Source organism: Nannobrachium achirus (assembly GCF_963921795.1).
Source record: "Nannobrachium achirus genome assembly, chromosome: 11".
NCBI classification, from domain to species: Eukaryota; Metazoa; Chordata; class Actinopteri; order Myctophiformes; family Myctophidae; genus Nannobrachium; species Nannobrachium achirus.
In genome coordinates this window covers 59,566,210-59,589,660 of record NC_137820.1, presented here as the reverse complement: position 1 = coordinate 59,589,660, position 23,451 = coordinate 59,566,210, and the positions used below count along the sequence as shown (strand labels likewise).

The 23,451-nt window shown below is 43.5% G+C and overlaps 1 protein-coding gene across 1 annotated transcript in view; it reads right to left on the bottom strand.

Annotated features, from left to right (window-relative positions):
• Positions 1–23,451, bottom strand: part of hydin (HYDIN axonemal central pair apparatus protein) — a gene marked incomplete at both ends in the record, with an annotated part of 211,630 nt that overhangs the window by 158,431 nt on the left and 29,748 nt on the right. The window contains 5 exons of the mRNA XM_080737231.1: positions 4,259–4,358; positions 7,256–7,433; positions 10,662–10,722; positions 16,584–17,498; positions 19,842–20,377. Of these exons, the coding sequence (XP_080593357.1) occupies positions 4,259–4,358; positions 7,256–7,433; positions 10,662–10,722; positions 16,584–17,498; positions 19,842–20,377 (1,790 nt within the window). The remainder of the gene's footprint in view (positions 1–4,258; positions 4,359–7,255; positions 7,434–10,661; positions 10,723–16,583; positions 17,499–19,841; positions 20,378–23,451) is intronic.

The window sequence follows — 23,451 nt, the reverse complement described above, 5'->3', positions numbered from 1 at the left end:
GCTTGCCTGGGGTCACTGCAGGGGTTTTCAAACTGGGTGACGGGGCACCCTGGGGTGCCGTGACGGCAGTGCCGCAAGATAATTTGATAATATTTGGAATTTATTTGCACAATTAAAAACAACTATTTAGGATCATTTTAAACTGGAATTTAAAATTTTCAGTCAGTTCTAACCAAAATAGCCATTATCTCAATGTTTTCCTCACTAAACTTTGCCATAAATATAAGGTGCCAGGAGTGAAAAGGCAACCCTACATTCATTAAGATAAGTGTGCCTCGGATGAAAAAAAGTATTTGAAGGGATGCCCTGAGCCAAAAAAGTTTGGGAATCCCTGATTTACTGCATGTCTTCCCTCCTACTCTCTCCTGTCTCTATCAAAATAAAGCAAAACTTCCTTATGAAAAATAAATAGATAATATTTCCTTTGTCTTCCAGAATATATTGAAGGGCGTCTCCCTCAAATGGATCCCAGAAATGACAGCTTAAGAAAGCTTAAGAAATTTCCATCGCATATACTGTCCTATTTTGTATGATAATGTAGCTATATGGGCATTTGGGTTCACAAAAGTGGTCCTAATTATGTTTTGAATACAGTGAAATCTTCTGGTCAAAACTTTATATTTTGTCTGTGCAAGCCATACAGTAGCACACGCCCTAGTTCAGGACACCAGTAGCCTCAGAAAACATGGAAATGAATGTAAATCTGGCCTCCGGCTCAGGAGACACACACGGACACCACATGCAAAACTACAAACTGCTCTCTTTAAGCAACGTGGATGGCAGGGAGTTGTTGCTGTTGCCCTGTGCTTTGTCTTTATTATGAAAATGAGATCAGGCGAGGAAGATGCCATGTGTAGCTCCATGGTCGGAGCACAGGATTAGCGATAACCAGAGGTAGGGATTCCTTCCCTACTCTATGTGCTTTCATTACCCCAAGGCACTTTGCATAAAAGCATCTACCAAAAAGGCATATATTATACACTGAGTAAAGTGATCTGAAATGACTTCAGAGAGTGAATTGAGAAAAGGTATTCTCCTCTAATAATAACCCCCCGTTTGACTCACCGCTATTCACACAAAAGCGAGATTGAACGAGAGAAAGGATAGCAATGACTTTTATTAAAGAAGTCGGAATAATATACTTCTGCAGAAAGTGTGATCTCCTTATAACTAAGATTGAAACAAGTAGAACAAACAAAGTGATCATTTCAGTGCCTGAGCATCTGGCTACTCAATAGATAGCAGAATTCCTCTGTTTCAATGCCACCTAATATCCAAGCGCAATACTCAGAATCCAACAGAAGCCTTCATTGCGACCGGAGGTCGCATTTAGTATGAAAACATGCAGATCATGTCCGTCCGTCACGCCTCATGTCACGCTCCATATATGGCCAAGATCCCTGATGTCATCAACATTAACCCATTCAGAACGGGTACACTATATTGTGTATCATTATTTTATGCTTTAACTATTGAAAAATAGCAGATATACAAGCTCACAGCGCGGCACCGAGTGCCGTGCTGCGAGCTTGTAGATCTGCTATTTTTTTTAATTAGAATTTTGACCCGATTTTATAAGTGTCTTTTGAATCCTTCTAAGGTTTTTTTGAAAAACCTATGTTTCTATAGGTCAGCAATCTGGCCAGCCATCGTCAAAGAAAAGGTCCTTTTCACTTAACTGGAGCTCAGTTAGTCTGTTCTTGAGAGGCTACTATGTCAGTGGTTCTCAAACCTTTTCATGTGAAGGACCCCCAAACTGATATTTATTTGGCCACGGACCCCCATCTCAAAATATTTAGTTCCAGGGACCACCCAGAAGGAACATTTGAGTTACAAATGTTTGCTTTGAAAATGCATATATTCAAAGATTTGCACACATTTTCACGACTTTTTCAAAAATAGCAGATCTACAAGCTCGCAGCGCGGCACTCGGTGCCGTGCTGTGAGCTTGTATATCTGCTATTTTTTAATAGTTAAAGCATCCAATCATTTTAGGCCTAAATGGGTTAAGCCCATTTCTTGGCACTGGACCTCTTTAGAACATCATGTCTTGAACTACTTCAATTAGTTCCCTGAGAGCTACACTCCCTGGGCATTGCTCTCACTTATCAATGGAGTTGCCAGCTCTGACTTACACAATACATTAGAGTAGAACCCCGTGTTTCCTCAAAGCCATTCATCAGAGATGCACCTCACTGCTGGAACACACTGTACTGTGCCATGCAATGCAGGCCAAAACAGCCATCTTACCAAATTTATGGCAACAGCAACAGAGTTGATACAAATATCATTATGGTACAAGTATCCAAGCAAGAGGATTTTTAACACGTAGCGTTGCAGATACTGACAATAATGGCAGGAATTACTGACTTTTCTTTGATGTTCTTTATTCGAAAGTTTTTCTCAGGAAGTGCTGAGGCCATGCAATCAAAATATATCAGCAAAAACCTTTTGATACACAAGGTGGTAAGAACAAGTTCATTTTAAGTATAAAGACCTTGTAGCATTCACCATACCGTTACATTTCCCTGATCCTAAAATCACAATGCCATTTTAAATCCCTTTTAACACCTACTATATTTAATGTAGCAGAAAATAGAACAAGCTCAAAATGCACAGTTGTTTGTTTATAGATATCTGCTACATACTTCTGCCAAATGCTCGCCCTAGGGTGCATGTGGTTGTTTGTGTTGCCAGTGGCTTCCTCAACCCTGCAATAGAGCAATGAAGTTTGACGCCATGTACACATCCTACCTGGTTCACGTTTGTTTTCCCCCATTCTGAATTCCCATAGACTTTTCATATCGCGTCATATAAGAACTATGTTCCAAACATAAACAAATTATCTCAGCGGTTTGACTCATATGGATGAAGAATCAGCTGATGGTGAGAAAACGCTAATGTTACTGTCGCCGAATTAGTTACATTTACACTAGAAATAGACTGTATCAAATACGACTGACTATCATAAACCATACAGAGCCACCTCCCCGACAATATCGCGGAGACCGTTTGTTTATTTTTGGACCACAATGCTTATATGAGACGATTTTAAGATTACTTAATGTTATTCTCCATAGATTAATTACTTCCATGATCCGGGGGATGAGCGAGTCACGTCATGACTTCACTGCTCTATAAACATTACCCTACCATGTAATGACCTCGAAACGAGTACCAACTGAGTCAGTCAGCTGACAGTAAGACAATAGTCCTCTATACACAAATGTATATAAACACATATTGTACAATGTATTTTCCCCAAAAGTTTGGAATGTTATATGGAAATCTGAATAACTTACGAATAGCTGACAGCTAATGTTAACTTAAATAAGGACGGTGATGGGCATGATATCATTCTGTGGTTATCTGAAAACAACACCCACCCGGCCAATCAGAATTGAGTATTCTCCATGGCGATGCTATAACGAAGTGGTTCTCAGGACTCTCTGGGGCCTTTTCCACCGGCAAAGAACCGTTTCGGGTTCTTTCTCCCGCCTATGGGATGAACCAGAGGTGAGCTTTTGCACCGAGAACCGAGTTGGTTCCGAACCGTAAAAGTTGGTTCGTGGCCAGTTCGCAATAACAAACCAAGGTTCCAAGAAATTACCATCCCATAGGTGGGAGAAAGAACCAGAACCGGTTCTTTGCCGGTGGAAAAGGCCCCTCTGGGTTCCTTTAGGACAGGGGTCAGCAACCTTTTTGAAATGAAGTGCCATGTTTTTATTTTCTAGACAGTGAGTGTGCCATGTCAACATTCATTTTAATGACACCCCATCAAAATTCATACATATTTTGATTGTCAGGACCTTGTTATAACGATCATTAGACTCAGAGCAATAACCTACCTATCTCCCTGACTCCCTCCCTAGTCAAAGTTCAGAATTTTAATGAATGTGGAATTGTGTGCAGGATGTAATTTGCTGCAAATTGGGTGACTCAATATTTGATTTTAAAATAAATCTTCTCTCAGACATTTCTGCCAGTGTGCCAGTGCCATTTCTGCCAGTGTGCCTGTGCCAATGTTGGCACCCGTGCCTAAGGTTGCCTACCCCTGCTTTAGGAGGTCTAAATTGACCCGTACAAGTCTGTAACTCTGACAGTTTACAAATGGAACCAAATGGACCCGTTAGGGTCCATTTGGTTCCATTTGTACACTGTCAGAGTTAAGGGGAGACCTTGAAATTTAAATGTCGAGAACCATTGCTATAACATGCAAAAACACAACTAACGTTGTATCCTACACTTTGGCACTGACCTGTGACATCACAGTAGAAGGTGTGCTGGTAGAGCCTGGCCTCCTGAGGCTTAAAGATGATGTTGAATGTTGCTGTGGTGGACGGCCATATTTCACCCTCCTAGACAAAACAGACAGACAAACAGAATGGCAGACAGGGAGAAAGGAAGTGAGACTGTCTGCACAACACACGACCCACCAGTATGTGCTGTACTACCTCACACACAGACACACAGACACACGCTCGCTCGCACACACACCACACGCACGCGTAAATGCGCACAGGGGGGCCATCACAGAAGGTCAACGTCTCATAAAATTCCACTGCATAATAGCAGATGGATAGTCCCAGACAGATAGATAGACCTTTATTATTCCCAGGGGAATACTTAAGAAATAAGAAAAAGTGAATAAGTCTTAGAGCTCACTGGATAATAATGTGGAAAAATCATTTTGGGTTGGTGTGTAATTCAGTTAGTCTTCCACCCTGTACTGCATCCCTGCACAACACACAGCTCTGCAACGTTCCGTTTCTCTTTTAACAGCACCCTGCACTCTCACTCTCTCTATGAATTCACATTGTGCCTAAAATAGAAAGGAGAGAAGGGTCATTCATTAGCACGAGAGGCAGCTCTGAAATGACCGCCGCCTCTGGGGAGTCCAGCAACACTATACAGTATAGCTCTGGAGCCTCCAAGGATACCGTATGCCCAATTTATACTTTAGTCGGGGACCCACAAGGCCAAAAGCTCAAGGAATAGGGTTGAACCTGTGATTTTCTGCCCTACTTTTTATTTCTGTTTTATCAATTAGTTTGGTCATTAAGGTCCATAGAATGAGAGGCCTGCTCTGCCGGAAACATTGCAAAAAGAAGTTATGGCCATTTGTATATTCACTGTCTCATTGACTCCACTAGAAATATTTTAAAAAGAAACAAATTCTGCTTTAAGTAGCATGTGAGGGGTCAAACTAGGGGTTCTTCGTGATTCTGAATCCATTGCAAGCATTTGTTTTGCATGAAAAACATTGCTTGGGCAAAATTTCGGCCACCCAAAACTGTGAAAAGTGGAAAAAAGTGATGACTCATCACTTTTCACAGTTTACAGCAGAAAATCACAGGTCCTCTCCCATTTTGGTGACTGGGTCCCCGGCTACTTGCATGCTCGCCGTGTTGCTCACGCCCCCAAAATGGCAGACCGTAACAAGCCCACAGAACGTTGTGTGCTGCGACGTTTGTGAGCTTGTAGATCGGCTATCGGCGTGTGACATCTGCCAAGTAAACATAAATAACCTGCGTGTGCGTGCGTGTGCGCTGACTGTGCATGTCTCTCCACCGTCCTCTACTTGTCCATAGCAGCTCTTGTGTTTGCGTTTGGCCTAAAGACTCTTTGTTCTGGCTGTCCAGGGAGTCTGGCTGGCCTCCTGGCAGAGCGTGAGCTCTGACTGAGGAGCAGAACAAAGGAACAGGGGTGTCAGCGGAGGTCGGGCCGCTCTGAGGAGGAGCCTCCTGTCATCATCCTCTGTCTGTGATCCTCCTGTCATTAAAGGAACCAGACTAGGGATGGGACCATATGAAAATGTCATAATAGACGATATACAAGCTCACAACGCGTTGCGTTGCAACGCGTTGTGAGCTTGTAGATCAGCTATTTTTTTGGCAAAGACATTTGATAGAGAGTGAAAAAATAAGACTTTATCAAGTACGTATATTATAAGTACCTTTTACCAATTATAGAGGGTTTAAGTGGTACCGGATATGCAGCTTGGCAAATAAAAGGTGAATTGATCCCAGGGCATGACGGAGGACGATATCACGATAATTTAAATCTCCACGATACGATTATCGTGAGTGTTTTTTATCACGATAAACGATAATATCGCTTATCGTCCCAACTCTAAACCAGACACAACAGAGTTAGAGAGAGCAGGAGTTTTCTTACCCATTGGCAGGCCAAACGCAAAACAATGGAAAGGAAAACCATACCGAATCCCATCTCAGGTGATATCACACTCACAGTCCATACCCACAAAGGTTTAAAGATCTGGTTTAAAGATCTGATGATCGGATGCAACTACACAGTAAAATCCGGAATGTTGATTTAACTCAGAGTGTGAAAATGGACCATTACAGGGTCAGAGTTAGTGTAAGTAACACTCTGGATTTCAGTGTGTAAAGTAAAGTTATGTAATAACTTATGAGCCAAGCTTTTGAAGGACATTGTGGAATGGTGCAGTAAAATATTTACACAGCAGGTCATAGCTAAGTGGGGCGAGGAACCACGCTGATGGTAGAAAAAAAAACATGCAGGGGGTGAAGGTAGACGATGAGTAAGCAAAGGGATAGATGCTCGAGAGCAATGGAGAGGGGTGGAGAATGCAAGAGACAGACAAGAGCACACACGTACACATGCAGGCTTTGGGAGGGGCAGGGTGATTGACTTGACCTTTCCATTTTTGTTTAGACTGCACAGATTGTGCCCCTGGACCTGGCTTTAACTTACTCCGCTACTGCACACGGACACAGACACACATACACGCACGGTCGCACGTGCACGCACGCACACACAGGGCTGTCATGATTATGGCATTTTACATGACAATTACTTGTCACTCAAATAATTGCGATTAACGATTTAATTGTGTTTTTGTCGTTGACAATTACATTTATGTTTGGCTTTTAGGCTTTGAAGTTGCACGTGGTAGATATGACACATAACTTATATATACGAAGAAATTACTGACATATTTGACAACTTTATACTTAAAAAAAGAACACTGATAGTGGAAATAGCAGATGTACAAGCTCACAACGCGTCGCAACTATTTTTTTTACTTAAAATAATATATATGAAAATGTTTCAACATGGAAACGATTATGACGATTATGAAAAACAATCACGATTATGTCAAATAGTTGCGATTAGACGATTATGTAATAATTGTTACAGCCCTACACACACACACACACACACACACACACACACACACACACACACGCACGCACACACACACACACACCATTGGCTCGACAGTGATGGAACTGTGAGAGGAGAGGGGCAGGCGGTCCTCTGCAACCTGCCGCCTCCGCTCCCTGAAGCTTCTGGAGAGCAGAGCCATGCGGTGGAACTCGTTGGGGTCGGACGCGCTTTCTGACAGGAGCCGCTCTCTCTCCTCATCCTCCTCCTTCTGCAGGTCTCTGGGAGGGAGGGGAGATGGGGAGGGGTTTGAGGAGGGCGGGGCAAAGAGACCGACAGATTGATAGGGCATTAACTCTCAAATACCTGGAACGCGCCCGAGTCGCGTTAGATTTGAACCACTTTAACCATTATTTTATGCTTTAACTATTGAAAAATAGCAGATATACAAGCTCACAGCGCGGCACCGAGTGCCGCGCTGCGAGCCTGTAGATCTGCTATTTTTGAAAAATCGTGAAAATGCGTGCAAGTCTTTGAATATCTTTGACCCGATCTTTGACCCGACTTCTAAATCCTTCCTCTAAATCAGTGGTTCTCAAACTTTTTCATGTCAAGGACCCCCAAAATGACATGTATTTGGCCGCGGACCCCCATCTCAAAACATGTTGTTCCAGGGACCCCCCAGATGCAAATATTTGAGTTACAAATGTTCGCTTTTTAAACATATATTCAAAACATGCACAAAAAAAAAAAAACAAGATTTTTCAAAAATAGCAGATCTACAAGCTCGCCGCGCTGTGAGCTTGTATATCTGCTATTTTTCACTGGTTAAAGCAGTCAATAATTCTAGGCCTAAATGGGTTAACGACTTATGATTTTTGCAAGTCGACTCGACTCAGTAAAAAGTTGAGTTGAAGTCGACTTTATTGTTTGATGACGTCATCACATCACACACGACCCCCCAATTATTTTGGGGGGGGTCCACTACGTGTTGCGTTCTGTTGGTGTTGTTTTGGTGTTTGTCTGTTTTTTGTTTTTGTTTATGTTATATGTGAAAAAATGATTTGAATGCAAAAATGTAGTATGCCAAAGCAAATTCCTATGTGCATTACACAATGGTAGTGTAAGTAATCTGAATCTGAATCCCAGATGATTAACTTAATCTGAAACATTGTTTTCTCACTCAACTGTAAACAAACCAACATAAAGTTTATTGTATATAGAGGGTATCTTCACATTTCTAAAGTGCCAATTTAAGGACTTTTTAATACCTCTAAAATGACAAATTAAACATTGTCCAAATTGTCAAATATATAGAGGCAGAAATTTTGAAAATAGCCTATCTATTCTACATGCTCACAACGCCTCGCATCTGTACTGCACTGTAATATTGGATCATTCCGTCCTTGACAATAGGCAATCCTACTGTTTGAATGCTGTACAGACGTGCACATGGAGCAAAAATAATGATAGAAAAAAATTCAACTTCGACTTTCGACTTTCTCTGGTGGGAGTCGACTTGTGTAACGACTTTTTCGTGAATACCCTATGACAGAAGCCCAACAGAGGTAAAGTGACAGACATCTGACATATTTCTGGCACAGAGACGGGGCAGCTCGGTCTGCTGGCGTAGCGGCCTGGGCAACTAGGCTCACATGACGACCTTTACTGTGTGTCTCTCCCTGTCTCTCTCTCTCTCTTTCCTGTCTATCTACACTTGAAAATCAATAAAGGCAGAATAAACTAAAACAAATCTTTAAAAAAAGACAAGAAAATAATTGCGGGGGCAGAAGTGGCTCAGGCGGTAGAGATAGTCATGGAATCGGAAGGTCCCAGTTCGGTCCCAGGCCCCTCCCTTGAGCTAGACACTTACAACTAAAGCTGGCCGCACACTAGCCGATAATCGGGCTATTTAATTACCCTCCCGACAATCGGGCTGCCACCGACTGAAACGGGCCCGACAATCGGCATGAACGTCGTCTAGCGTGAGGTCTCACAGATCCACTCGGAGCCCAGCCGAGTGGCTCGGAGGACGATCGGGGGTAGCCCGACTCTTTTCAAACATGTTTGATATTTTCCTGGATCTGTACTGGTCTGGAAGACTGGAAGGGCAGCAGGGGACTGAGAGAAAATAGGTACAGCAGCCGCTGATAGATGCAAGTCTCTGAGCATACATCTGACTGAGTGACAGATCCATCTCTTTTTTCTTCTCTCCACCTCTCCCTCTGCCTCTCACTCACTCTCACACACACACACACACACACACGCGCGCGCGCCCGCGCCCGCACACAGACACACTTTTCATAGCGTCCGTCCGTCCATCAGGTTGTATCATGAATGATTGGGATTTAAATTAAAACTCAACGGCAGCGCATATCAAACAAACAGAAGAAAGACCGCGACCAGCACACATCCCTTGCAAGTAGGTGGGACGTTCGCGAACGAATCGAGTATTTTGAACGGCTCTTTGAAATGAACGATGGGATCCGGTTCGCAGTAGGGAGCCGTTCCTTTCTAATGAACAGTGGTGGGAAAATAGCCTACTGCAATCAATGTGGAAATACTCTGCCACAAGTAGAGGTTTTTGGAATGTTAATATACTTGAGTAAAAGTACAAACGTATTGGTATCATTCAATATTTAATTAATGTAGCCTACAGAGTACCAATAGTAGAAAGTAGGCAGAATGTCCTGTTTCACAGATTTTCCAATGAATAAAATGTAGAAAAATCTTTTGAAAATAGCCGATCTACAAGCTCACAATGCAACAAATGGCAGGTATGTAGGCCTACCTATATATGGCAGAAATAAATGTATATAGGGTTGAAGTTATTTGTAATTATATCAAAATCTACAAAGTAACTAATGAGCCAGTCTTTTTTTTTTTTTTACATCTGTTTATTAGTATTTTTCATTTTTAAAGACATATCGTCCATAGCAACTATGGAGAGAAAACATCATGACAAAAACAGGTTGGACCATATGACAGAGTAGAAAAAACCTTATACCAATACAAAAGTCGAATATACATATATATAAACAATAAAACAAAATTGACAGTTAAAACATAAATAATACTACAGCAATAATGACAAAACAAACAAGAAAGGAAAAAATAAACAAGACAAACAACAATCAAACAAACAAACAAACAAACAAATGGCTGATGGCGGCACGTGTCCCCGGAGATAGGCGAACAGCAGACAGAGTAATCACACGTTGTACTTGATCAGTAAAAGTTAGCAGGTGACCCTAGGGGGCGACTAAGCACTGTCTGCTCTTTTCAGGGACTCTAAAAGGCGCAGGATAGGTGACCATATTTTTTGGAACTGGGGCTCCCTATCTGTGAGGACAAATCTTACTCTCTCCAGGTGCAGGACTCCGCCTAGTTCCTTTATCCACATGTCAATGGATGGGGGTTTAACTGATTTCCAGGCTTGAAGGATTAATTTCCTGGCGAGCAATGTAGAGAGCCTAACAACTTGATTCTCCCGGTTGTTTTGGGCCCACCCTGGCTCCAGCACCCCGAAGAGCGCAGTTAACGGAGCAGGAGGGAGTTCCCTCTCATAAGCTTTCCCAAGAAAGTCAAAAATTTGGTTCCAAAAGTTTTGCAACTTATGGCATTGAACAAATTGATGTGCTAAGGTACCTTGCTCAATAAAGCATTTGCCACACAGGGGAGAAGAATCCTTAAATAATTTATGCACTTTAGTCGGGGAGAAGTGTAATCTGTGAATGATCTTAAATTGGATGAGGCCATGCCTGACATTAATAGAGCTGTGATGAATATTGTCAATACACTCCTCCCACGTTTCGTCCGAGATATCAATACCTAGCTCTCTTTGCCAGTTCTCTTTGAATGGGAGAGAGGGTAGACTAGACAAATCTTGCAAAGTTGCATAGTATTGCGAGACTGCACCTTTACCAAAGGAATCGACTCTCATTATGCTCTCTAGTGTCGGATGACGAGTCTTTTGTTCAAATTGTGGGACATGAGTTCTGAAAAAGTTTCTAATCTGTAAGTATCTAAAAAAGTGTGATGCCGGAAGTTGACACAACTGCTTGAGTTGTTGAAAAGAAACAAAATGGTCATCCCTATACAAGTTACTTAAGGATTCGATACCTTTTTCCCTCCAGAGACGAAAAACTGGGTCGGTCAGGCCTGGTTTAAAGGCATGATTGCCACAAATGGGAGTGTACATATACAATTTGGGAGCTTTTATCAATTTTGAGATTTGAGACCAGATTTTAAGAGAATGCTGAATTATAGGGTTATGACTATAGATATCCTTCTTAAACTTAACAGGACTATTTAGCAGTGCGGGTAGGCACGTGCCTGTGCACGACAAGTGTTCCATTCTTAGCCAGGAGGGCATACTTTCAAGGTTATAGCCTGGGTAACAGTCAAACCATTGAGTAATAAAATTTAAGTTAGCTGCCAAGTAATATAGTCTGAATTGAGGGAGACCAAATCCACCCTCGCTCCTACTTTTGCACAGATGTAGACGAGTAATCCTGGGAGTTTTGCCAAACCATATAAAGGCGGAGATGATTGAGTCTAGTTTCTTAAAATAATATTGAGGAATGCTTGATGGGATTGATTGAAAGACATACAGAAATCTAGGTAAAGTCACCATTTTGATGGCGTTAATACGTCCAGCCATTGATAAGGGTAAGGTGTTCCAGAACTCTATGTTTTTCTGCAATTGTTTTATTTTTTGGTCCCAGTTTGCCTTCAGTAAGTTATTCAATTTACTTGTGACTATAATTCCCAGACTCGTAAATTTATCCAAGACAATTTTGAATGGGGTGGATGACAGAAAGGTTTTGTCCACTACATCTGATAAAGGCATCAGTTCGCTTTTATCCCAGTTTATTCTGTACCCTGAAAAAGAACCAAACTCATTGATGAGGTTTAGCAGTGTGGGGATGGAAGCCCTTGGATCAGAAATAAACAAGACCACATCGTCAGCGTAGGCCGAAATTTTGTGCGAGGTACCATGTTGCACAATCGGGTGGATTACTGAGCAGGCCCGTATCCTCGCAGCTAAGGGTTCTAACGCAAGCGCAAATATATAAGGTGAGATCGGATCCCCCTGGCGCGTGCCTCTAAAAAGCCTGAATGGTTTCGATTCATTTTGATTAGTGAGGACTGAGGCCGATGGTTCGTGATATATGACCTTAATCCAGTTAATGAAAGACTCCCCAAAGCCAAATTTAGTCAAGACGGAAAGCATATATGGATGTTCAATTTGGTCAAAGGCCTTCTGCGCGTCAAGGGAGATCGCAACCGCATCCTCCGTACTACGTGCAGGGTTGTAGATTAGATTAAACAGCCTCCTCATATTATACTGTATATGTCTGGAGGGCATGAACCCAGTCTGATCCGGGTGAATAATATTGCAAATATGCTCTTTAAGCCTAGAAGAAAGAATTTTGCTCAGTATTTTGGTTTCCGTTGGCAAAAGAGAAATGGGTCTGTATGAGGATGCTAGTGAAGAGTCCTTGTCCTTTTTAAGTAGTAGGGAAATCCTACCATGGTACAGCCCCTTCGGCAGAGAGCCTGATTCTTTAGAGTTATTCAACATACGAAGTATGAAAGGCGCTAAGAGGCTGGAGTAGGCCTTATAAAACTCCGCCCCAAAGCCGTCCGGCCCAGGGGCTTTGTTATTCGGAGCCTGCTGGATAGCTATCTTGACTTCCCCTAATGTAATGTCTGCATCTAACTCCGCCACTGCTTCCTCACTTAATGAGGGGAGATCACATTCTTGCAAAAAATTGTCGATATCCTCCTGACTAGAGGTACTTTTGGAGCTATACAGGTCACGGTAAAACTCTTCAAAACAGTTATTTATTTCTTTAGGGGCAGTAACTCGATTTCCGTTCTTGTTATTGATAGAGAGGATGGCCTGGGAGGCTTGGGATTGTCGAAGCAGTCTAGCCAGTAGTTTGTGTGGTTTGTCTCCAAATTCAAATATTTTTTGTCTGTAATTTAATAATTGGGAGCAAACTCGTTTAGTAAGAATAGAGTTGTAGTCGTATTTCAATTTCGTAATTTTGCCCAGTATTTCTGACGAGGGGGAGTCTAGATAATCTTTATTCAATTGAGTTAGAGTAACCTCTATTAATCTCAGAGACTGTTCTTGAAGCTTACGTTTGGCTGACGAAAATGCAATTATGTGACCTCTCATTACAGCTTTAAAGGATTCCCATAGGACAGAGTCATCGACCTCTCCATTATCGTTAGAGGCAAAAAAGAAGGAGATATGGCCCTCCATTTCTTTGTGGAAAACTTCGTCCTTAAGAAGTAGGGGATCAAACCGCCAAGACTTATTCCTTCTATTGTCTAGATCCATAAATTGTAAGTCCAGTGTAACTGGGCTATGATCGGAGACAAGTATCGGATGGTATGTGCTATCAATTACCGCGGATAAGAGTTTAGAGTCTAGGAAGAAATAGTCTATGCGACTCGAAGTTTTGTGCACTGGACTGTAAAATGAGTATTCCCTCCCCGCAGGATTAACCAATCTCCAAATATCAACAATATTCAGGCTTTTAAGCAAGGTGTTCAATAGGCCTCCAGCCTTTGATTGGTTAGATGAGAGCGTGGAGCTTTTGTCCAGAGTAGAGTCCATTACACAGTTAGCGTCTCCTGCGATAATGACATTGGTAGCATGGATGTTAGGGATTGAGTTAAAAAGTTTTTGAAAGAAGTCAGGGCAGTCAAAATTGGGGCCATATATATTTACGAGTGTTACATTTTGTGAAGCCAATTGACCACTAAGAATAAGAAATCTCCCATCAGGGTCGGTCAATGTTGCAGAGTGGATGAATGGAACATTTTTGCGAAACAATATAGCTACTCCTCTAGCTTTAGCACCAAAATTGGCATGATAGGCCTGACCCAGCCAGTTTGCCCGAAGAATTGATTGCACATTGCGCTTTGCATGGGTTTCCTGTAGAAAGATAACATCGGGTTGCAGGGACTTAAGGTGGGCGAGGACTTTCGCCCTCTTGACAGGATTACCCAGGCCTTTTACGTTCCAGCTAAGAAATCTTAACGCCCCGTTAGGTAACCCGCTATTAGATTTATGTGTCGTTGACACCGTTCGCAAGTGTGACACTCCCCAGCGCCGCACACCCCCCCGAGAACACGCGCACACCACCAGCCAGACAGTACATAAAACATAAAACAAAAAACACAAACCCATAGCCCGACACCCCACCCCCCCAAGTTGAGGGACCATCCACCGGGAAGCCCATCTCTAAATCCCCAAACACCGTACTAGACGTTAGTGAGATTCCCTCAATGGCCCCTCCCCCAAACCTTATAAAATAAGTAAGAAAAGGAATATTTAAAGTTATCCATTATTGCCCGTAAATTGTTAACATTTTGACCACATCCGGTATGTACAACATTCCACCTAAATAATCATTGGTCGACTGGATCCGTTTAGCTACTACCCTTTGGACTCCTACAGTAAGTTTCTGATAACATAGGATTTTAAATTAAACTGCCAGAAACCCGGCTAACATTGAGGTAAGAGATTATAATAATACAAATACTAGTGATGATAAAAATAATAATACAAAAGTAGTAAACGCATCAATAATAATAAAAAATAAAGAAATAAAAACATATAAATTATAATGAAGGGAAGTAAAAGAACAACTCAAGGTCAAATTAGAAGGTGTAATCACCATCCAACCTAACATTGTACAAAAATGGCAAACGCCACCCTCCTACAGAAAGATTTATGATCTCGGGGGCCCGGAGCAAAAAGGCACAAGCGACACCCCACACCCCCCCGCCGGCCGACGCCCCCCACCGACCGCAGCCACCCAATCCAATCCTATATGTTCATTCCGTCCAGACATTAATACGGATTAGGCTTCGATGTGTGAATTTCAAAATATACTTTTTAATGTTGTTACTAATAAATGACCACAATCACTGAAAAGCCGCCCGCGAGAAGATGCAAACGCCCCCCACGCCCCCCCGCTCCAGGCCCCCGATTTACACACAAAAATAAAAAAAAATAAAACAGACGCTCTATTATAAATAAAAGGAAAACCCAGACAAACAATCACTCCACCAAGCAAAACTATACTCAAGCACGCACAAACACACACAGATAACCGGTGGACAAGGATCGAATACAAAACAAAAATAAGATACATGAACAAATAAAATTGTAAAAGTAAACAAAAAACCCCATGTTACCCAAATTGGCGATATCCGCCCTACTACAAAGTGTTGAAAGTCCGATCAACTAAAAAAGGCTGGATATCCACTCTACTACGAGTGATGAGGAGTGAATTCCAGACCGTGAAAATGTGTGCATAGAAACCCCGACACACATACGCTCCTAGAGGCAAAACTACTCACACCAATCACCCACGCACACACACAAATAAGTAATAAACAAAAACACCATAAATACCGAGATTAAGGTACGCGAGTGTTCAGAGTTGGATACATCTAACACCTCCTAGAGTAATAATGTATCCTTCCACACCTGATTACGCCCCCAGTTAAAACTGAGTCCAGCATAAGTTGTAAATGTTACGGTGAGGTAATAATGTGATAAGGATATGTGAAACTACAAGACTGCAAGCTTTTAGTTTGATAACAATCCAATTTAGCTAGGAGGCATCCAAGTACCCATCACTTAATGTAAGCGTAACTCTAACAATAAAGAAATAATAATAATAACAAAAAACACACATCTATGGTAGGACTAGCCTATAGCCCACTCACACACATACAGTCAGAAACGCTTAATCAGGCATACATTCAATCAGACATACAGACAGACACACACAACTTAGTAACAGGAGCCCCACACACTCATTCCCACACATACACACCCACACTAAAGGGAAGAAGGAAAACGACAAACATGAACCAAAAACAAACAAGAAACAGAACTGCAAACAATCCTTAATATAGAAAGAAAAAAATCGTTTATATCCTACATTGTCCAAAAAGGAAAAAAGAAAAAGTTCCAAGCAGCCCACCGCCGTGGAGAGAAAACTGAAATAAAGTTCGATAGCCATGTCAACATAAACGGCCATTCATGTTGAGGAACAGAACACAATGACAAAATGTTCACTGTTGACGTAGCATGTCTAGGTTGATTACCCGATTTCTGAGTTACAAAAACATATTATATATATATATGAATATGTATATATATATACTAAAAAAAATGCGGGGCAAGTGGGCTGCATTATGTTCAGTCTGAATGTTCCAGGTAGGATAAAAAAAAATAAAAGTGTCGATGAGTAGCAGCCTAGAGTTCCAGTCAAATGTGAGTTAGTGAGTGTGCTGCTACATACCAGTGGCTCCCCAGCCTAGGCTGAAAAGCGAATGAGATCAAGAAGAAGCACCGTTATTCACGACTCCACCACACCGCCGTCAAACACCACCCTCCACGCCATCGCCGCCAGCCGCGCCGCCTTCCACGTCGTTCACACCGTCGTTAACGTCATCCACCATGTCGCTGTCGATCACCGCGCCGTCACCGTTGTTCTCGCCGCCCGGCCTCCCATCCAAGAAACGATCCGCCGCCTCAGGGGTCTCGAAGTACCGTGTGGCACCGTTGATAGTGATGCGAAGGCGAGTCTGGCGTGTGCCCACGAAACCTGACTGAACGCCAGCAGTCTTGCATCTTCCACGAACATTATAGAATGCCTTACGTTGTTGGAACACCTCCGTTGGTATGTCGGGGAAGATGGACACCCGGGCATTGTTGTATTGTAGGGGGGCCTTCTGAGCAGCTAGCTTGGTGATAAGGTTCTTCATGTGGAGGTAGTGAATCTTTGCGATGATCGCCCTGGGCCCGCCTTTGGTACGTCTGGGCCCAACTCGATGTGCTATGTCCACCATCACGCCGTCTGGAAAGTGTTCCGCCCCAAGCAAAAGTGGAATCAACTTAGACACAAAGTCGGCCGCGTTTTGCTTTTCTTCGCCCTCGCCTATAAAACCGAGGCGGATATTTTGGCGCCTGGAAATTAATTCCATCTGTAGTAGTTTTCTGTTTATCTCGGCGTGGCTAGCTTGTAGCTCCTTGCAAACAGCGATCTGCGCCTGTAGTTCGTCGTCATGTCTAGTCACGGCTACCTCGATGTGACGCACTTTCTCGGTGACCGTTGCCAGAGAAGATTGCATGGAGCCCATAGTAGCTTCGATGTTAGTGAGTTTAAGCTCCATTTTGTCCTGAAAAGTGGTGATAGCCTTCATCAGGTCGGCCGTGGTAGGGATAGTAGCCGGCGGCGCGCCAGCCACCCTTCCCCCCTGCGACATGCTGTCGGCGTCCAGAACGTTGATAAACTCCTCGTCCACTACCAAAGGGCTCACTCTAGTGTTGTATTTGTGATGATGTTTCTTCCTATCCGTCATTTAAGTCGAGTTTCGAGCGGAAAAGTTGAGGAATAATTCCTTAAAATAGTAAATTAGCAAAGTTTGGGACGGAGCCCCACGGGAACACAGCTTACTGCATGCTCGCTGACCACGCCTCCATGAGCCAGTCTTTTGAACGGCTCTTTGAAAGGAACGGATCCCAGAGATCCGGTTCACTTCAAAGAACCATAAATCCCATCTCTAGGAGTCAAAGAAGTACACGCCCATCCTGATCTACAAGCTTACAACGTGGCACGGGACAGACACAGTTTGGTCTTGGAGATCTTGTTCTGGGTGCGCTACACAGTCATACGACTAATCATAAATCAGGCACCATGAGAAGGACGGAGCGGCACTTTAGCGCAGGAGAGGGGATGTCAGAGCTGGATGTACATGAAACGTGTCAAAGTGAACTCATATCGTCAAAATAGGACACAACTTCCATATTGAAGCTTTTTTTTTCGTTGCGTGAGGCGGTGTTGTGTGTTGAGTCAGTGGATAACGTCATGTGTTTGTATGTGCGTGTGCGTGCGTGTTGCAAAGCACAGCTCTCAGAACAGCCCCCGTGGCATCTTGTATTCATTATACTAGAAGCTTCGGGCGGCCCAGCGTCTAGTCGGCGACCTGGCCAACTCGGAACAATGTAAATAGGGAATGAATGCCCCGCCCTTTAATGCAAACCCCATTATACCTGTTTTCATAGGACCCGTTTTGACCATCTGTCTGCCTGTGTCCATTTATGCCCATATATGGAGTTATCTGTATCTGTCTGTCTGTATGTCGCTGTCCATTTTATGTCAATATATGGAGATCACTGCAGTTATAGTTCTGGGTCCATTTTATGCCCATATATGGAGATATCTGTCTATCTGCGTCCATTTTATGCCCATATATGGAGTATCTGTCTGTGCCTCCAACTGTGTTGCAGACACAGTGCCGGTTCCCCCTTTAATGCAAACCTCATTATACCTGTTGTCATAGGACCTGTTTTGAACATCTGTTTGCCTGTGTCCATTTATGCCCATATATGGAGATATCTGTATCTGTCTGTCTGCGTCCATTTTATGCCCATATATGGAGATCTTTGACCATCTGTTTGCCTCTGTCCATTTATGTCCATATATGGAGATATCTGTATCTGTCTGTCTGCAATCCATTTTATGCCCATATATGGGGGCATTCATTTTATGCCCATATATGGAGAACGCACGTGCCCGTGGGACGAACGGTTCTCGAATACGCGGATTACATACATACATACACACTCACAGAGATTTTTTGTTGACTCATGTGGCGTACGTGATGTCAGAGCCTTTTATGAAGTGATGTCACAATGAGTCAGAGCTTTCGCCGATTTCCTCCGGAACAGCCTGATGTCAACAATCAACCAAATAAACCAACAATCAAATAAGGAGATTCCGAACGTTTCGCGCCGGTTCGGGAAAACCGCGCGTCGGGTCGGGTCGAGACCCGGCACTGCACTCCGTGCCGCGGCGGGGAACGCGCGTGCCGAATCTGAAGCCGGTGGGACGAACGGTTCTCGAGATACGCGGATTACAGACACACAGACAGACAGACAGACACGCAGAGACTTCTCGCATTTATAGATAGATTATGTATTATTGCTGTGTTCGAGCCCGACTCAATCGGGATAGAATCCTGTAGCGTGCGGAGCGCCCGACTGTTCAAAACGGCTAGTCTGAGCCCGTTTAGATTATCTGGTAAAATAATCTGAAAAAATTATCCTGTAGTGTTTAATTCTACCCGATTCAGTCGGGCCCGATTATCTTGTAGTGTATTGCCAGCTTTACTGTGTAAACCCTGTACTTAGTTGACCGGGATACCCCAGGGCTCTATATTTGGTCTACCCTTTTTTCCCCCTCTACACCAAATCTCTTAGTGGAAAATATGCTATTTACACACTCACAACTCATCATGTTGCAACGTGTTTCGAGACTGAATCTAGATAGGCTATTTTTTCCTGAATGCTTTCCCCACAATAGGGACGCTAGGGTTCAAGTGGTTAACCCCTAACTGCTGTACCCATTTGTACCATTTGCACCATTTATTTACAGACACACAGCAGAGCTGAGATTCTAAGGAGTCAGCACTCTTTGTCAAGTCCCACCCCATGTCGCTCTGTTACTAAGTGGGACAAAAAAGTCTTTCCTCCATCCACTCCCATTGTAAAAAATAGATTTTTCATAGCCTCATATTGCTATTTGAAGAACAAAAAGAAAAAAAATCTATGTGATATTAACTCATCTCCCGCCTTCCTTTGGTACGTCTGGGCCCAACTCGATGTGCTATGTCCACCATCACGCCGTCTGGAAAGTGTTCCGCCCCAAGCAAAAGTGGAATCAACTTAGACACAAAGTCGGCCGCGTTTTGCTTTTCTTCGCCCTCGCCTATAAAACCGAGGCGGATATTTTGGCGCCTGGAAATTAATTCCATCTGTAGTAGTTTTCTGTTTATCTCGGCGTGGCTAGCTTGTAGCTCCTTGCAAACAGCGATCTGCGCCTGTAGTTCGTCGTCATGTCTAGTCACGGCTACCTCGATGTGACGCACTTTCTCGGTGACCGTTGCCAGAGAAGATTGCATGGAGCCCATAGTAGCTTCGATGTTAGTGAGTTTAAGCTCCATTTTGTCCTGAAAAGTGGTGATAGCCTTCATCAGGTCGGCCGTGGTAGGGATAGTAGCCGGCGGCGCGCCAGCCACCCTTCCCCCCTGCGACATGCTGTCGGCGTCCAGAACGTTGATAAACTCCTCGTCCACTACCAAAGGGCTCACTCTAGTGTTGTATTTGTGATGATGTTTCTTCCTATCCGTCATTTAAGTCGAGTTTCGAGCGGAAAAGTTGAGGAATAATTCCTTAAAATAGTAAATTAGCAAAGTTTGGGACGGAGCCCCACGGGAACACAGCTTACTGCATGCTCGCTGACCACGCCTCCATGAGCCAGTCTTTTGAACGGCTCTTTGAAAGGAACGGATCCCAGAGATCCGGTTAACTTCAAAGAACCATAAATCCCATCTCTAGGAGTCAAAGAAGTACACGCCCATCCTGATCTACAAGCTTACAACGTGGCACGGGACAGACACAGTTTGGTCTTGGAGATCTTGTTCTGGGTGCGCTACACAGTCATACGACTAATCATAAATCAGGCACCATGAGAAGGACGGAGCGGCACTTTAGCGCAGGAGAGGGGATGTCAGAGCTGGATGTACATGAAACGTGTCAAAGTGAACTCATATCGTCAAAATAGGACACAACTTCCATATTGAAGCTTTTTTTTTCGTTGCGTGAGGCGGTGTTGTGTGTTGAGTCAGTGGATAACGTCATGTGTTTGTATGTGCGTGTGCGTGCGTGTTGCAAAGCACAGCTCTCAGAACAGCCCCCGTGGCATCTTGTATTCATTATACTAGAAGCTTCGGGCGGCCCAGCGTCTAGTCGGCGACCTGGCCAACTCGGAACAATGTAAATAGGGAATGAATGCCCCGCCCTTTAATGCAAACCCCATTATACCTGTTTTCATAGGACCCGTTTTGACCATCTGTCTGCCTGTGTCCATTTATGCCCATATATGGAGTTATCTGTATCTGTCTGTCTGTATGTCGCTGTCCATTTTATGTCAATATATGGAGATCACTGCAGTTATAGTTCTGGGTCCATTTTATGCCCATATATGGAGATATCTGTCTATCTGCGTCCATTTTATGCCCATATATGGAGTATCTGTCTGTGCCTCCAACTGTGTTGCAGACACAGTGCCGGTTCCCCCTTTAATGCAAACCTCATTATACCTGTTGTCATAGGACCTGTTTTGAACATCTGTTTGCCTGTGTCCATTTATGCCCATATATGGAGATATCTGTATCTGTCTGTCTGCGTCCATTTTATGCCCATATATGGAGATCTTTGACCATCTGTTTGCCTCTGTCCATTTATGTCCATATATGGAGATATCTGTATCTGTCTGTCTGCAATCCATTTTATGCCCATATATGGGGGCATTCATTTTATGCCCATATATGGAGAACGCGCGTGCCCGTGGGACGAACGGTTCTCGAATACGCGGATTACATACATACATACACACTCACAGAGATTTTTTGTTGACTCATGTGGCGTACGTGATGTCAGAGCCTTTTATGAAGTGATGTCACAATGAGTCAGAGCTTTCGCCGATTTCCTCCGGAACAGCCTGATGTCAACAATCAACCAAATAAACCAACAATCAAATAAGGAGATTCCGAACGTTTCGCGCCGGTTCGGGAAAACCGCGCGTCGGGTCGGGTCGAGACCCGGCACTGCACTCCGTGCCGCGGCGGGGAACGCGCGTGCCGAATCTGAAGCCGGTGGGACGAACGGTTCTCGAGATACGCGGATTACAGACACACAGACAGACAGACAGACACGCAGAGACTTCTCGCATTTATAGATAGATTATGTATTATTGCTGTGTTCGAGCCCGACTCAATCGGGATAGAATCCTGTAGCGTGCGGAGCGCCCGACTGTTCAAAACGGCTAGTCTGAGCCCGTTTAGATTATCTGGTAAAATAATCTGAAAAAATTATCCTGTAGTGTTTAATTCTACCCGATTCAGTCGGGCCCGATTATCTTGTAGTGTATTGCCAGCTTTACTGTGTAAACCCTGTACTTAGTTGACCGGGATACCCCAGGGCTCTATATTTGGTCTACCCTTTTTTCCCCCTCTACACCAAATCTCTTAGTGGAAAATATGCTATTTACACACTCACAACTCATCATGTTGCAACGTGTTTCGAGACTGAATCTAGATAGGCTATTTTTTCCTGAATGCTTTCCCCACAATAGGGACGCTAGGGTTCAAGTGGTTAACCCCTAACTGCTGTACCCATTTGTACCATTTGCACCATTTATTTACAGACACACAGCAGAGCTGAGATTCTAAGGAGTCAGCACTCTTTGTCAAGTCCCACCCCATGTCGCTCTGTTACTAAGTGGGACAAAAAAGTCTTTCCTCCATCCACTCCCATTGTAAAAAATAGATTTTTCATAGCCTCATATTGCTATTTGAAGAACAAAAAGAAAAAAAATCTATGTGATATTAACTCATCTGGTGCCGATCCCGAACTAGTTCGGCTTTATTTCAATCCAATACAATCTTTTTTTTATTAATTCACTTACCCCGAGCTGCTTGTAGAGTCGTGGGTGGTCCTGGCTCGCTAGCCGCTAGCCAGCTAGCCGTTCTACTCTGTCCGACGATATATTCCATTAAAAATGGTTTAAAATACATTTTTGAGCTCCCCAATGTTCACCCGATGTTCGGCGCCGCTTCCGATGAGTACACGAGTGTGCCGATCCCGAAGTAGTTCGGCTTTATTTAATTAAATGAATAAAATGATAAGAGGCCTTCTGAAGCCTGGCTTGATTTTTGTAGCTACTAGCCGAAAGCTAACAAGTCCCGGCCGGCCGTAATTTGCGAACGCAATCGCCAATCTCCGCCTAATCCAATGAAAGACCGCATCTTTAAAGGCTTATATCTCTTTTTTGTGTTTTAGGAAAGCGGCGCGAGGTTTATTTACGGCGAAATCGCCCAAAAATGATCTTTTAGATGACAAAATGGGAATAGCCATTCTGTTAGCATCTTCATCCGGGACATTTCCATGCCGTGCATGAACGTGAGCACGTCAGGTCCTGGAAGCTGAAGTCCTGGAAGCTAAAGTGCTCGCCTATGAGAGATGCGCTGGCATTCTTTGGCCCCTAGAGGGCGCTGGCACTCAAAGAGTTAATAAAAAAGGAAAAAAATAAATGAAGTAGTTACATTGAAAAATACATGTTTTTCTTAGTTTAATCCAAAAGAAAAAAGGGCAGAGAGAGAGAGAGCAGCTGCTCTAGGCTGCCTTGCCCTGAC